The sequence below is a fragment of the Callorhinchus milii genome, unplaced genomic scaffold, assembly GCF_018977255.1.
Source record: "Callorhinchus milii isolate IMCB2004 unplaced genomic scaffold, IMCB_Cmil_1.0 Scaffold17, whole genome shotgun sequence".
In the NCBI taxonomy this organism is placed as follows: domain Eukaryota; kingdom Metazoa; phylum Chordata; class Chondrichthyes; order Chimaeriformes; family Callorhinchidae; genus Callorhinchus; species Callorhinchus milii.
Genome location: NW_024704758.1, coordinates 6,797,466 through 6,814,309, shown reverse-complemented (window position 1 = coordinate 6,814,309; position 16,844 = coordinate 6,797,466). Strand labels below are relative to the sequence as shown.

The 16,844-nt window shown below is 39.0% G+C and overlaps 1 protein-coding gene across 1 annotated transcript in view; it reads right to left on the bottom strand.

Moving 5' to 3' along the window:
- The window catches only part of rras2 (RAS related 2), a 48,091-nt gene extending 32,472 nt beyond the window's left edge, over nt 1-15,619 (bottom strand). Inside the window, exon 1 of the mRNA XM_042341438.1 lies at nt 15,420-15,619. Coding sequence (XP_042197372.1) covers nt 15,420-15,524 — 105 coding nt within the window. The 5' untranslated portion in view covers nt 15,525-15,619. The remainder of the gene's footprint in view (nt 1-15,419) is intronic.
- Nucleotides 15,620-16,844: the final 1,225 nt, after the last annotated feature.

Below are 16,844 nucleotides of genomic sequence, written 5' to 3'. Positions count from 1 at the left end.
GATGTGGACTGGGGGGAGGACATGAAGTGGGCCAGTTTTCACTAAGTGGAGGAAGTAAGCAGGCCAGAAGGGTTGCAGGAGGTCACAGAGGTAGGGAGGGACAAAACAATGGAAGGATTTGAACATGCAGATAAGGATCTTGTTTTTGATCTACTGGGAGCCAGTGGAGCTGTGTGAAGATGGAGGTGATGAAGATGGTGGGGGAGAGGACACAAATTGCACAGTTCTGGATAGCATGCAGCATGCGTAGGTCGGAGCTGGGGAGTCCGGCAAGCAGGACGTTCAATTAGTCAAACATGGACGTGATGATTGTATGAATGAGGGTCTGGAAAACGTTGAGCCCACAGAGCCACCCTTGTAGCAACCAAAAACAATTATTCTTTCATGCATCCTTCAGAATCAGCAACAGAAACTGACCAGTGAAACATTTACATTCCTTTATAAAATACAGCAGTGTTTATAAAATCAGCACTGTTTTGCAAAATCAACTGCTGTTATTTATCCCTCACCCCAATTTTAATAACCAATTGCCAATACGCAATCTTTCAGTTTCCTTGCTAAGATCACACATTGATGCAAAAATGTCATTACTCTTGCAAACATTATAAACAATGTGGTGACTGTTAATGAGTCTGTCCTATTACATGCTAGAGCTTCTGGTAGAAAACGAAAAAGTGTGAAAAAACTATCAAAATGGATTAGGTGTCGAGAGGACAGTAATATAACATTGTCTCGTTTACACATGACACTCTGCAGAAAGCACTGAAATTATGTTTGGAAGAATTTTTTAAAAGTAATTCAAAAGCTAAATTGGATTTTATTTCAGCTAATGAAGGAAAGCAGAATGCCATTTGTACAAGTTGGGGCAGATAATTAGCTTTCTCCTTATATGAGACATCTAGAAGACGTGAAAAGCGCTACATCAAATGCAAGGATAATAATATAGGGTGACCAAAAAGTCGTGATAACTACCATATTATCTAAAAAAAATCATAATTTCTTTAAGATTCATTAGATATTGTAATGGCATCACTACTTTTTGGTCACCCTGTACATTACACAATTTCATAGATCTGAACCCAGGCCTCTGCACTCAAACTGCAAAACACAAGGTTAAAAATAATTTAAAGCAACTTTCCTTTTTTTAAAAAAAGTACAAAAATCACTTTAGCAAAGTCTCTAGTTTGCTCTCTGAACTTTCTTTCAATAGTAATGTGCCCTGGGTGAAATTAAACTGTATATAAGTGATTGTATTACAACACAGTACAAATAATCATAGCCTGCTCTACAGAAAATAAGGGAGATGGTTCCTTGATTAAATTTAATGTTACTGAACACTGAGCTTAAATAAGGCCACAATGCAAACTGAATAAAAGATGGGAACTTTTATTCCAGAAGATATTGTAGCTTCCGTTAAGATCAAGCAAATTACTTTTATAATGTATCCAACCAAGGGAATAAAATAGCAATATTGAAATCAAAAGAGCAATGAGACTGGAGATCACTCTAACCTACCCAAACAAACAAATGATCGCCTTACTCAATTAGACAGTACGGACTCGATGAACCAAATGGCCTCTCTCTGAACTGTAGATTTCTAAATTTATAAACTAACATGGTTTCCTGCATGGTGTAATCCAACATTCATTGGGCACTGGTAATATTCAAATTCTATCAGTACTTCTATTAAAACATATGAATGAAGCAGATACAATATACAGATCCTATTGTAATGACGGGAACACTGCAGCTACACAAAAAGGGAAAACGAATGGCTTATACAATCAAGTGCACTGAGAGGAACCAGTTCAAAAGTACAAACGTTATTTATTGACATCCAAAACAACCCATTGCTTTAGTGCAAAACCATTTTGCAGTTTGCTGTTTTTTTTCTGCACTACCTAAAGCAGGATACCACAATTTAAACAAAACAAGTAGTTTAAACATACTGAACTCTCAAAACCACAACTTTTTTTCAGTTAAATAGGAGGCAACTGGATTCAACTTGTCAAGAGGAAAAAACACCAGCATGTGTGCAACACCCAGAATAAGCACATTGTACTTGCAGTTGTTTGGTTCAAAAACGTGTCCCACTAATTCCATTCCTCAAAATACCTGAAACCTATAGCATCTATATGCTTTGTGCTACCTTTATCCACTAGGCCATTGAAACAGTGCCCTTTATTTTCTGTGTGGGGAGGGGAGAAACACTGTTGGCAATGGGCTAAAACGTGATACCTAAAACACCATGATCTGCAGAACAAGCCTCGCAAGCAAGAGGAGTGTGGAGTACTTTCCTTACTCCACACCCCTCTGTTTATTTGGCATTAAGTAGGAACCCGGTTGTTAGTCAATTGGCAGATCGTTTTTCCGGGGATAATAATCCCTTCAAAAAATAATTAAATTATAATAATTTGGTCACTCAATCCATGATTGTTTGTGGGAAACTGCTGTGCACTATTGGCTGCTGTGTTTTGCCCACAAAATATACAGACAATTCACTTTACAGTATATTCTGTGAAGCACTTTGAGACGTCTCAAAGACTTCATAATAATGAAAGGATTATTATTATTACTGTTTTGCTCATTTCAAAAAGAAGTTCATTGATGGCAAAACCTCAAGGAATGGCAGTTAAAACGAAGGCAAGACTCACGTTTCAGAGATTATTTTGGATTTTTGAATGCATTTTGTCAAACACGAGGAAACAGAGAAGAGGGGCATGGGAGGGGGAAATCACGTGGCGTATAAACAGCAAACAACTAATTGGGTCGAACGGCCTGTTTCTGTGTGGTATAGTTCATTTAATTCTAGGCAACACATTTTTATTATAATAAAATGGATTCAATCTAAATGAAAAAGAATTTTGTGGTAAGAAAGTTGTCTGCATTTAATACTTCTGTTCTGTTATTGCTAAACCTTTGTTCTAATGTGTGTTGCAACAAGCAGCTACTGTTTGCAGTGATATCAAATTCATAAGGACTTTAAAATAAAGAAAACCATTTTTAGACAGATTGTGCAGTATGTAGGGCAGTGCACGGATTCTGAGAATTACTTGCAGACAATTAGTACTTTTGGGCAAGGATCAATGCAAGCACTGTCCTAATGAGATTTTCAATCTTGCTTCATACTAAGAGCATTTTCAAATTTTAATTTCATATTAATTTAATGGGATGCAACTTATTTATTCATCCACTAATAGAAGCATACTGAAAAGACTTCAATGAGAAGAGGTTTGATTTTTTGTAATTCAAATGCCATAAACAATGTGCACTTTTTTCTCTGAAGCATTGTATTTGTAGTTGATCTTTTTTGTTAGTAGAGTGTATCAGAATAAAAATCAAATGCAAGTAGAAAAATGTAACTGCTAATAAATATAAGAATCCATTTTCATAACTACATTCCACTTGAGCACATAATACAAGCTATTAAATTTCTCTTTTTAAAATATATTTTAAAAATATACCACAAACATATAAATCAATCAGCAACATATCTTACATTCATAAACATTCATTCATATTTGGCTTCTACTTCTGAAAATGTAATGCCTGCAAGTCAAATTGTTTGCTTGGATTGTTGGATGAATGACAAAGTTTGTAAAGCACTAATGTTTAACACTAGTTTTCAAACATAACTGACACTGTTTGATCAATAACTTATTAAATATGAAAGCTTGTTTCTTCATTAATCAATTACTTATTGAATAAAGATAACTCATTTCTTAATTAATGATGCATTTTAAGATTCCCCACTCTAACTACTTGAATGAGGATAATCCAACTCGGTATTTTGATAAAATAACGTTTAAATTTGATATAGCGCTTTTGATATCTGGAGGACGTTTCAAAACGTTTCAAAGTATATATACTGTATTGCAAAATGGAGCAATTGTGATGCCAAGGGCAAATGAAGCAGCTAAGTTGTGCATAGCAATGATATGAATACACAGAAAAAAGGTTATAAGACACTGAGGATAGATAGCCTGGCAAATTGGGTCAATTCCTACTGGAACAGAGAAGATTTAAGAAATTAACTAATAGAAATCTATAAAATTCTGAAATGTTTTGAGAAGATAATTAATAATACCGAAACTTGACAAAACTTTTCACGACAGGAGGATACCTCAAAGAGCTTTACAGGATGTACTATGGAGTGACAATATACCTTGTGGGCAAATGCTGCAGCCAATCTGTGCACAGCAATGTCCCACACACAGTTATGATATGAATGACTAATTTTCTTTGGGGGATTGCTGTTCAGGACAACGGGAGAAACTCCCTTCTCTTTTTTTAATAGTTGTCAATCTTCACCTGAACAAGCAAACATTGATTTATGTCTCATCCAAAGACAATATAATGAAACAGGAATAATAATAATCCTTACATTTGATATAGTGCTTTTCACGTCTTCTAGACGTCTCAAAGCGCTTCACAGAATAGACTGCAAAGTGAATTGACTGTATATTTTGTGGGCGAAATGAGGTAGTCAATTGGCAGTGTCCCACAAACAGTCGTGGATTGAAATGACCAATTTATTATTTTTTTTGAGGGATTATTATCAGGCATGTGGAGTAAGGAAACTTACCCAAGGTTTTGCCTTGTCAGGAATCGAACCCAGGTCTCTCTCTTGCAAAGAATACTGTACAAGTGAATTCTGTACACGTAGCTATTGAGGCCAAGACCATACTTAGATCATTGACTAAATAGTTGAAGAGGAATATAAAAGAACATAAGATGGAGTAGAGAATAGAAATTAGAGTTGTTAGCTTCAACAACAAATTACATTTGTATAGCGCCTTTCACGTCAGGAGGACGTCCCGCTGGGAGGAGCTAGAATGAGTCAAATGGCCTCTTTCCGTGCTATGATCTCCAGGAGTTAAAAAAAACATTTTAGCACTTAAGTGGATGCAATTCAAAGATGTTTGAAATTTCAACCAATACACCAGTTATAATGGAGAGGAAAAAAACCAAGGACTAAAACCATTTTCCCAAAAGACCAATTACTTTGACAGATGCAACTTTAATAAAAATTACAGCTTCTGTTACAATATTAAATTTTGGGGGGAAGCTTGTAAATGTTCTCACATTACTGAAACCTGACTGTACTACAGTTCAAAAATTGAGAACAATTAAGTAGGGTTCCTCCAGCCAAAATCTCTCAATAATACTTTGCCATAAAAAGGACATAATATTCAGCTTGATCCAAATGATTAATCAAGCAAAATGTCAGTTTTACACCAGTGAGACTCTAGGCTTTGAAGAGCTTTTGGACTACTCACAATCCAAGTCAGTTGCATTTTCTCAGATAAATTTGGCTTATTACTACCAATAACGAGTTCTACATCCATTAAGCTGCCAGAACTGCACCCGGGGAAAGGAAAAACATGCATCATTTACCATCAGCGTTCATTACTCATTCTTGTTGAAACCATTACAAAATACAATTGAAACATTTGATTTATAGGTTTTGTTTTTAAAAAAAAGTCAATACGATCTTCCAGTAAAACATTGAACAGTCAAATAGTTCTGCAATTCTACATATAACAAGCATTATTCAATATAGTGGCTCCTAGCCCAAGCTTAACACTATCCACTCAGCGATATGCAAACCAAACAGAATTGAAGAATACTGTATTGTAGAATCTTTTTGTATTGAATACTGCAATTGTATTAACTATGGTAATGCTTTTTCAAGTACTAGAAATATCAACTTAAATTTCATTCCCCATGTATCTTTTTCCATTGCCTGTTCTTTATTAGTATTGTGGTTATAAAGATAGAACATTCTACAACACATCAATACATTAACCTTTTGAGTGGGACCCTTCAATCAGATCACTTAAGATAACCTTTGATTTGAACCTCGCCATTTGGGATGCTTATAAACCTGCTGTGCACTTCTGGCAGTTCCTATTTTTATTGCAAATTTACAGCATTTAGAGCCATTACTATACACCTCAGTATTATTCTATAAAACTGAGTGTTGCAGGTTGTTCGAGCAGTGCTTAGTGACTGTCAAGCAACAGATCGACTGAAGAAACCAAACTGAAGAAACCCCATTACAAATTAAGTAGTTGCAGCACTTGTTTCACATCGCAATGATTGACAGCTCAATTCAACATCACTCTAATCTTTGAAACATTGATCAATTTTCAGCTCAAATGCTGAGTGGGGGGTACGAGAAATTGCTCAGCTGGAAATTTCACAAAACCAACATGTCCAGCCATGAATTCCAAATCACTGATCCTGTGTTTGAACAACCAAGTTTTTTACATCTATACTTCACACTCTCAAATAGAAGACTGGTATCCCATCTATTCAAGCACTAAAAAACTCAAAAGTTAATTAAGCTATACATTTACTGAAATCAGAAAAAACAGATTCACAGCACACGTGAGTTTTCTGGCTAATTCAAGTCTGCATCAAAGGATAGAAGTTCAACGCCAAGTATTGAGAGCTTTTAAAATCCAGGTTCAAATTAGTAACAAGCGCATGTATAAACACAGCACATAATATTTTGATGTCCTGAAATCCCTACAAATGCAGATTTACCACCTATTCATATAAACAAAAGACAGATGAAACACAGACAGGGACAAGGATTTAGATCACCATTAGACAATAGAATTCAGAGCACAATAATCCCAACTGTCTGGACTACAAAATTCAGTGGGCTACTTTTTGCTGACAAAATAAATGAGCGTACAAGACACTGCTGTCTTTCATCACTCAACTTCATAGGTCTGAAAAATATAGTGAACTATAATCTGGATAACTTTGATCGAAAGTACACCCAGCAGTTTACAGAATTTAATGAAAACAAATACACATTCATGAATAATTTGTCAAGTCAGGATCTTCAAAAATTATACAAGGTTTAGAACAATAGAACCAAAGAAATTTGGTTCTAACATAGCTGAAAATTAAAAGCATGTTTAAAGTGCATTTGGTACTATAGCTCAGAAGTACACAGCTATACCAGAATGAAGAATGCATTAACGTGGAATTAACTTGGTAAAAGGAATCTTGTGCAAACCGCAGATTGGAGTTGCTGGGGGTGCACAGAACAGCTACTATCTTCTTTGATTCTATAGCAATGAGTAAGCACCAGGTTCATGTTGGCAGACTCGCATACCACCATGATGCTAACTAATGACATGTATGAATGATCTGTTGTACGATTTAACACTACACTTTGGGATGGAATGTCGGCCAGTTTTCATCCAGTAAGTGTCGCTGAAACAATGCACCATATGCATTCCTTCAACTCCCATTTGGAGATGAAGAGAAATTAAAGTAGTTTCCTAACAGTTTACTTGTGTATCATACTTAGGAAAAAATCAAACGACAGTGATAGTTTACACATTCTAGCTGTCTCTTACGCATGCATATGCTCCATGTGGTGTACCACACATGGGGATTACTATAGAATCAGTTAGACTTAAAATAATCCACTTACAATGTAGTAAATCCAAGATGAGAAGCCTAATTCTAAAATACTCAAGATATAACCAAGCATTGGATTAGGTTATACTAATACTTGTGCCATAATCCAGACTGAGTATATCAAATACACACGGTGGAGGGAATCTTTGGGACTGGACAAGTTTATCCTTCATGCTCTGAGCTGACACCTCTAAACTGAAAACTGTTCTCCACCCCATAGGAATACTGCTACATTGGCAAATAGTTATTTTGGTTTAACTGAAGGAGGACAACATAATAGCGGCCTGAACATGCAGAATTGGCAGATGACGATGTAGGCAGTAAAAACAAAACTCAGCGGGTGCAAGTGGGGAAAATTAAGTGGAGAGCATGCTGCCAGGTTATGATGACATCCTAGTGAAGTTGTGCCAGCAAGAAGCCACATTCTGGTGTGCTTGGTTTACACTGCCACAGATTTAAAAGGCATAAAGTGCTCTCGGACGCTACCCTGCATGAGGTGTGCTATATAAATGCAATTTGTTGTGGTTGAAGGGCATTAATTGAGTTGAATACACATAATTTCAGAGGTCAGCCTTTGGCCAATGACTGGCTCAATCTCCAAAATGGGTATTCAGGGCACTCTTACAATCAGTTGAACAGAACAAACTCAGCTCAGTTGCATTTTTAACTGTCAGCACAGAATCTGAATTCATCTAGAGATGTGTCAGTTAAACAAGCCTTATAAGGACTGATAACCACAGAATCACAAAAAGTACTACTCACACATTCTAAATCAGTTGCTTTACTCTTGTAAATAGTCCACTTTTTAAAAGCTTTACAGTACAGATCACGTTTAGTAAATGAACCATACAAATACTAAACTTCACTTTGTAAAAATGTTCCCATTTTCCACACTAAGGGTTATCCTCAGGATATAAAACTAGATCTGTAACGTGCTGTTTAATCCTCTGAAAGCACTGCTCATTAAATAACGAGATCGGTCCATTTAAAATCAAATTACTGCTACAATCCCATAATATTTTAATACAAACAAAACAGGTTTTTATCACAAATCAGTGTTAAGATTTAGAAGTAAGCTAACAGTTAAACTACAGCCAGCGGAGGAATAAGGCAACCTAAATCATCTTTGGAATGGATAATTTCTGCACACAATGGACCAACCATTACTTTTTGGTTGGATTTCAGCAGATGCTGGTGCATAACTGGTCCCAAGGAGTGTGTAGAACCAATGGTGCAAAGACAAAGAATGTTTTTTTTAAGAGGCTGCTGTTCCAGTAATTACATTCAAAAAGTCACTTCAAACCTGCAAACTCGTGGGCTGAAAACAGATGTGTCTTGGTAAACACAGCAAACATATCAAAAGAAATGATGCAAAATAAGACATTTGAAAGAAATTAGCACCTTCCATAATTCACTAGGCATTTAATTGATAAAATATTTACTGAATATAAAATTAAAAATTGCTTCCCAATTTACATCCCACTTATATTCTCAGCACAGGATACCTGGAGTATAAAGAGTGAATTTGGTTTACATTATTTTGACATATTCAGGTATGAAGGTAGAGGGTATCTAGAATGGAAAGCCTGAATCTGCTGTTACTCTTACACAAGACAGCTTATATACTGGTATAATATGCAATGTTACTGTACACATAAAACCACATAATCAAGAAAGCGTTACAGTCACAACAAATGAACTATGTGCAGATGGATATAGTCCACAAAGTCCTGGAATCTTGCAATAGTGAATTCAGAAACAACACAGGTCCTGCAACTACAAACAATGGATGCACAGCAAAAGTAAAACTGGAGTCAAACCTGGTGAGGGCCTGAACCCTGTAAAGGAATCAATATTCTAGCATCTAAATTTACATTCCTTGCTACAATCTAAAACAAACTATTTTGGACATAAACTGCATAAAAGTACAGATTATTCCAGTACCGTGCTAAACTCTGTTTAGTAAGAAACGGATGTGCCCCACGCAGCATCAGGGAATATGGAGTGCCAGGAGCTTTTTCACAGAAGAGGAAACAATCATGGGTGTGACATGGGCAAAGAAATGTAAAGAAAGCACCTGTTTAGCTAGGCATGGTATGTGGCCCCTTGGCAATTCCTTTGATCATTTATTTTTTGTAAGAATGCAGATTTAAACAAAGATGAAGTCAGCCACAAGGAGTTATTGTACTAAGGGGACAAGACAACCGACCAGAATAGCCATTCACTGATTCCACTGGCAATCACATCATTTCATCTATGCATTCCTATAATGTTGCCTCAGATTCAGAAACGTCTCTAAGCCAGCCAGCATACCCCATTATATTTTCACATGATTTTATTTTCCTGGCATTGTTGTGTTAAACATTAACAATGTACAAGAGAAACTTCTGCCAATCAACCCATTTGTCCACAAGTGTGCATTTTTAACTCTAATCTCTCTGCATTTGTGTATCCAAAAGAAATCAACCAGATTTACCATTTCTTTGTCTAAAGACAATTCTAGTGTTAGGAATGTGCAGATTCCTTGCTGCAATAGGCTAATTAAAAACAACATTGAAGGATCATGCTTTTATGAACTGTGAATATCATACGTCTATCCTATCTTAATATACTTTAGTTCATAAACAGCTACTGCAACAAGCATATTACCCTGGAGGAGCAAGTTTAGCCATCTCTACAAGTTGGTCTCAGTAAGGCAGGGTGTGAAAAATAACTAAGTGATAGATGCCACCATTTGAGGGATGTGGGGTAAAGGAAAAGAGTGCTCGCAGTACCCTTGGAAATAGCTGAATCATCTTACCTGATGGCCTTGGAGCTCATTTTACAAAATGCACAGCGATAATATTGAATTCAAACTAACTCCTCCCTTCTGGATAAGTGAAAAATTGAAATAACCGATCACACACGCTGCATTGAATTGTTTCAGCATAGAAACTTACGAAATAAACTCGACAGAACTCCGACTTAAGTTTGTGCTAAATGATTATAGAACAGCAATGATATTATACTCTCAGCGAAATTTAATTGTACACAACGTAATTGAACAGAACATTCTGATGCCCAGCTGGACTGAACAAATAGTGTTTTACGATAGAAGCTTTTGGTTTTATTAGATCGATCAGGGTGCTTTCATTGTAACTTAAAAGTCTCCACATCCTCCACATTTTATTTCTACAGGGTCTTTTTGTCATGGGGGAATGAATTTCTCCAGTTTTATTTGCTTACATACTAGACAATCAGCGACTTAGGGTTTGAAGGTGCTCACAGTTTGCAACACCACATTGTTTTCTCTACAACTGAATTCCTGCCACAGCCACTTAGTCCCACCCAAAGAGATCAATGAAATATAAAGGCCGTAACCTCTACTCAGTTTAAGAAAACAACAGTGGTATGGATTCTTACAACATACAGTTCAGAATAAAAAACACTGGAGTTTCAGTAGCACTAAAGTCAAAGTAATGGTTTTAATTTAAAGACTTTCCATTTTAATACTAAAAATAATCAGTAAATTTGCGCAGAAATTGAAAATACAATTTCCCCCAAATATATATTTACTTGAGTTATTCAGAAATCCTTACAGGCAAAAGTACAGCTCACCAAATGCAGTAACGAGTACTTAATTTTCAGATATTCCTGTATTAATCAGTTACCATCAAAGACATCCTGGAAGTCAAGATTACTTTGTCTAAAGCCCATAGAATCAATTTTACTCAAGCACTCTCTGGGTGGTAACTGCATAACATTGCCCAGTGAATTGAGTTCCATTAGGAACTTCCATAAAAAAAGGTTTCAGAAACCTTTCCATCTCTGAAGGTAAAAAATGTCCCCACATCCTTTTTGAGTCTAAAGCTCATCATTGATCAGGAGACTAAAGTTCCTGTTGGGATTTCCAAATTGTTATAAAATTGCTACTCCAGATTTTATGAGCAACAGCACTCAATAGAAAATTCACAATGTTAATATTGAAACTCCATTCTGCCAATAAAGTAGGCATTCTTCAAGCTCTCCCAAATGCAGACTGTTTTGCCACATTAAACCAATTTATAATATGGAACCATCAGTATTGGATCGAGATGCCTGAAGTATTATTTATCATTTGTCTTCACTCCTGAAGTTGAGGGAATAAATGTGAACAATGTACACACAATGTTCACTTTTCTTGAGAGATGAAATTTAGTATTTCTTCACAAAACTTTCAACCATTGTAGGACTGACTAACTTCTTAGTAGCTTGTTCATGCAGCACAGTAAAGTCCACCTGATCCTACAGATGTCTTGAATATATAATAATTAATTACAAAGCAGAGAGTCAGCAAGGTAAGCACTGATGGTCTTTCCCCAGTCACAAAGGTTGGGAGAACCACAAATTCAGTTGATTTCAGGAATTGGGTAGCATGTTTAAAAGAAAATATTGCCAGGACAATAAAAGGAATGACTGACCCTTGATTTTTGAAATAGACAAAAATAAATATCAAAATAATTTAACTTTTTTTAATATTCAGCATAGGTGATTTTCTAATAGCACTCATTTTTACATACAAATACCAAATAAAGAAGTTTTGTTCAAAATGTTGATCCAAAATTACATGAGGCACAGTGTCTTATGTTGGGTGGCCAACTTTAGAAAAAACAAAGTCGTTGTGAGAACTTCTGTGGGGAATGTTGATCAAGTCAGTTAACTTTCCTAATACCTGGTTCAACCACACGAGTTTCAAATGTTCATCTGAATACTGAACTATTGCAAGATTTCAAACAAAGTTTTAAAAAAATTGAGAACGCTAAACCCTATAAACATTTATAGATACTATACAATGCATTCCATTGACAGGGGAAGAGAAAAGAGAAACATTATATAACATAAGCTATGTTTGCAATGCTGAGAACAGCATCTGAATCTCTCAATGAAAAGATTCTCTTGTCACACAAGGCCACTATTTTAGTTTCAGTCCTCAATGCTGTACTCATTTAAATGAAAAACAGGATGCATAATTGTCTTCAACTCTGTGACTGACAACAAGGACATTAGCGCAGCACTCAACAGCTCTGTATTTTAGCAGTTTAAGAGATTTTATATTCCAGGCATGCAAAAGAGCAGACAACTTAAACTTTTAGCATTGATGACATTTTGAATATTCTATTATATTACTCAATTTATGACACAGTAATTTCACAGGATTATCCATAAGAAAGTGGCACAAAACAGATGTGCCCAGGGCTAATGACTTTTAAGAATATTTGACCTAAATAGCATGATTCAACAGGTATGGAATGCAAGTACTTTTCCTGCCCTCTGGCTTTTTAAACTTACAGTGTAGTACTATATACAGGCTGGAGTGTTAAAAGATACAAGCAGTGATGTACTCATAAGGGTCTGGTGACCCTAACAAAAGCAAGTTTGAATGGTCTATTAAGATAACGAATAGCATGACATGTATTTCATCCTAGCAACACGTGAACCTACGTTATTCTATACGTTCAGCAATTAGTTGAATTATCGCTCATGTCTCAACCAGGTGAGGCAGCCATAAACATGGGATACGTGATAGTAAACTACTTGATTTTAGACCTTCAGAGTCATGCTTATGGCACACAGCACTCTGATCAAGTCATACCTGGATAACAACAAAATTACACTTGTATAGCGTCTTTCACATCAGGAGGACGTCCCAAGGCGCTCTGTCAGTGTTTCGGACCTGAGCGGGGGGTCGGGATCAGTGAGGGTGGGGCGGGGGGAGGATGGTGACCGAAGGCACAGTCGAAGAGGAGGGTCTTATAGCTCGAGTCAATGCAACATAAAAGGGTTACCCAAGTCCTAGAGAAGCTTGTACAATGTTAAATAGGATACAGACCATAGAAACACAACAATACTTTCACGTACACTAAGACAGTAGGACAAAGCAGTTTTAGTTCAGAGTTACAAATTTTAAGGCCAATAAAGAGAAAAAAGATAGTTAAGAGGGTAATCAATCCCAAGAAAGGATTATCTGGAAGAATGGTTGAGGCCCTTACACTGAACTTTTTCTACTCTGATCGCTATCGAGTGTCCCCTGCTGCAATATGTACAACTGTGGACATCAGATGAGGATAGAACAGCAATCGCCATGGTTGAATAGTCTGCCAACACTCAACATGGAGGTTCAGACATTAAGAATTTAGGCAAGATATTGCACCAGGAAATTTGTCTGTAGGCTTACTCGAACATACCAGTCAACGCCTTCAACAGAGGAGAGAAAATTGAGGAGGTGAAAAAAATGTTTGCAGTGAGAGGTATATTAAAAAAATCATTATAGAATGAAGTGCTGAGTACTGACACGAATGGTGTACAGGATCTGGAACGTTTGCTGTAGTCAGGCGACAGGAATTAAATGACAGCTGTAAAGAGAGCAGTTGTAGGCAGATACTGTGGCTAAAATGCGGCAGCTGTTTAAATGGTACTTCGCAATTTATCAATACAAGTCGTTCAAGAAAAAAAATGTTGCACCCTTAACCACCGTAACCATTTTTGTTTGTTTTTTTGAGGGGGGTGGGACGTAAAAACGAAAACCGACCCAAGTTCAGAAACTCCTTTTAAATCACTTTATAGAGTCTCGTCGAGTCGAAAGGGAGGAATCTTTCCACTATGTCACGGTTCAAAGCAACGTTAAAGGGAAACAAATCGAGAGGTCGGGGGGCAATCATTCAAGCAAAAGAACCCACTGCTGCCTGGAATTAGATCAGTTACCGCTATTTTAACAGTACCAGTCTCCCTATTAAAGTGATCTACACAAAAAAAAACCCTGTCGCCGTCCGGTCAGGCTAACTTTTTACACATTCCCTCCCCAGTGAGTGAGTGAGTGAGTGAGCGTTCTGGGTGGGGCTCACCAGCCAAGTTTACAAAGATTTCTGTCTCAGTTTCGGATTCACGTCGAGAAAAAAGACCCAACATTTTATCATTGGTCTCGATTATTTACTTTTTTTTTGTGTCGTCGTGGGCGGGGGTCATTTTGAAATAAACACAGCGATTTTGAAATGAATCGACAAGTTGATTTTTTTTTAAAAAATATATAAAAAATTTACCGAAAAAAAACACGATGCGGGTTAACAGGCTCTGCCAATTTCACCCCAAAACACACAAACACATATCTATATCTATATATAATAAAAAAAAACCTTTCTAGATTGTCTGCTGTCCTGAAAGTAGGATTAAAAACCTGGGGGGGGAAAAAAAACACAACTGCGATTCCTCTTTTTTTTCCTCTCGAATCTCCTTCCCTCCCTTCCCTCACCCTGTGGGAAGTTTTATTCCGTGGTAAAGGAGAACCCCGCGAGAGGGCTGTTTTGTTTTTGGTGGTGTTGGGGTTAAGTGATTTTATTTTTTTTAAAAAAAACTCAAGAAAACGCTCTGGTCGACAGCGAAAGGGGACACACACACACACACAGAGACACAGAGAGAGACACAGACAGAGACACACAGACACGGACAGAGACCAAAGACACACACACAGACAGACACATATACACACACACACACACACAGAGAGACAATACAGACAGAGACACACACACACACACAGAGACACACACACACAGACAGAGACACACACAGACAGACAGAGACACACACACACACACAGACAGACACACGATAGAGGGAGAAGGGGCGGCAGTAGCCGCAACAAGAACAGCGGCGCCATTTAAAGCAATAAAAAGATATATTCCGCACACAATATATATATATATACACACACACACATATATATATATATAAATAAATAAATAAAACAGCGAGCGGCGCCGCGAGAGAGAGGAGCGGCGGGGGGGGGGGGGGGGGGGGAGAGACAGACACCGAAACCAATGGCTTTGGTCGTTGCGGGTTTGACGAGTTTAGGCCGAAGCCGAGGGTTAGATTATTGCCCCCCCCCCCACAACCCGGGGGGAGAGGGGGTGTAGGTGAGGGGGGGGTGGCCCCCAGACACACCCCCCGGCGGCACTGACCTGGATGAACTGGATGGTGAGGGCGCTCTTGCCCACTCCGCCGCCGCCCACCACCACCAGCTTGAACTTCTCCTGCGCCGCTCCGCCGTCCTTCGCGGCTGCCATGGTAACGGGGAGACGGCCCCGGCCCCGGCCTCTTGTGCCGCCGCCGCCGACCCCCACCAACTCCCCAACACCACCTTCCCCGCAACTCCGGGTCTCTCTCTCTCTCTCTCTCCGCCCCCCCCACCACCACCCCCTCTAAAGACCGTCAGAAAAAAAAACACAAGGCGGCGGCGGCGGCAGCAGACAGACAGACGGGAGGGGTCGGGGGGTCAATTCAATGCCGCTGAGGGAGGGGAAGAGCGGAGGGAAAGGCTCGAGGACCAGTTGCGCTGAACACACTCAGCGGCGGCGGCGGCGCCACTGACTGACTGACTGACTAACTGACTCTCTCTCGCTCGCGCGCGCCGCCCCCCGCCCCCGCACGCACGGCACGCACGCACGCCCCGTCGCGTCATTACGTATGCTAATGACATGCAAATGAGGCGTCGAATATGCATGAGGCTCTCCCCATGGATGGATGGATGGATGGATGGATAGATAGATAGATAGATAGATAGATAGATAGATAGATAGATAGATAGATAGATAATAATCCTTGCATTTGATATAGCGCTTTTCACGTCGGGAGGACGTCCCAAAGCGCTTCACAGAACACACTGTAAAGTGAAGTGACTGCATATTTGTGGGCGAACACGGCAGCCAATTGCGCACAGCGATGTCCCACAAACAGTCGTGGATTGAAAATGACCAATTTTTATTATTGTTTCTGGCTTTTGGAGGGATTATTATTAGGCTCTGTGTGGAGTAAGGAAACTTCCCCGAGGTTTCGCCCTCTGCCTGGAATTGAACTCAGGTCTCTCACTTGCAAAGCGAGTGCTCTCACCACTGAGCTACAGGACTCCTGTATAGATAGATATAGATATATGTATTACTAGCTCCCACCCTCTGGAACTCCATCCTACAGTTCCCCCCCTCCCACCCCTCCCCACCCCTCGCCACCTTCAAGACCCCCCTCATCAACCGGGCTTTCTCCCTGCTTCCCCCCCCACCACACACCCTCCACCTATCCCCCACCCCGCCCCACCCCCCCCAGCTCAGGTCCATAATAGCTCTGTCTGTTCAATGCCTTGGGACATCCTCCTGATGTGAAAGGCGCTATACAGATGTAATCTTGTTGTTGTTGTTGTTCATCTATACTTCGCTGGGAGGACTCCTGTGGGGAGGCCTCAGTGGGAGGACTCCTGGTTGAGAGGTCTCCTGGTTGAGAGGACTCCTGGTTGGGAGGTCTCCTGTTGGGAGTGCATACCTGTATGATGAGCTTGCGGGCTGTAGGCCAGCAGCGCCTTGGGACGTCCTCCCGGGTGGTGAAAGGCGCTTTAC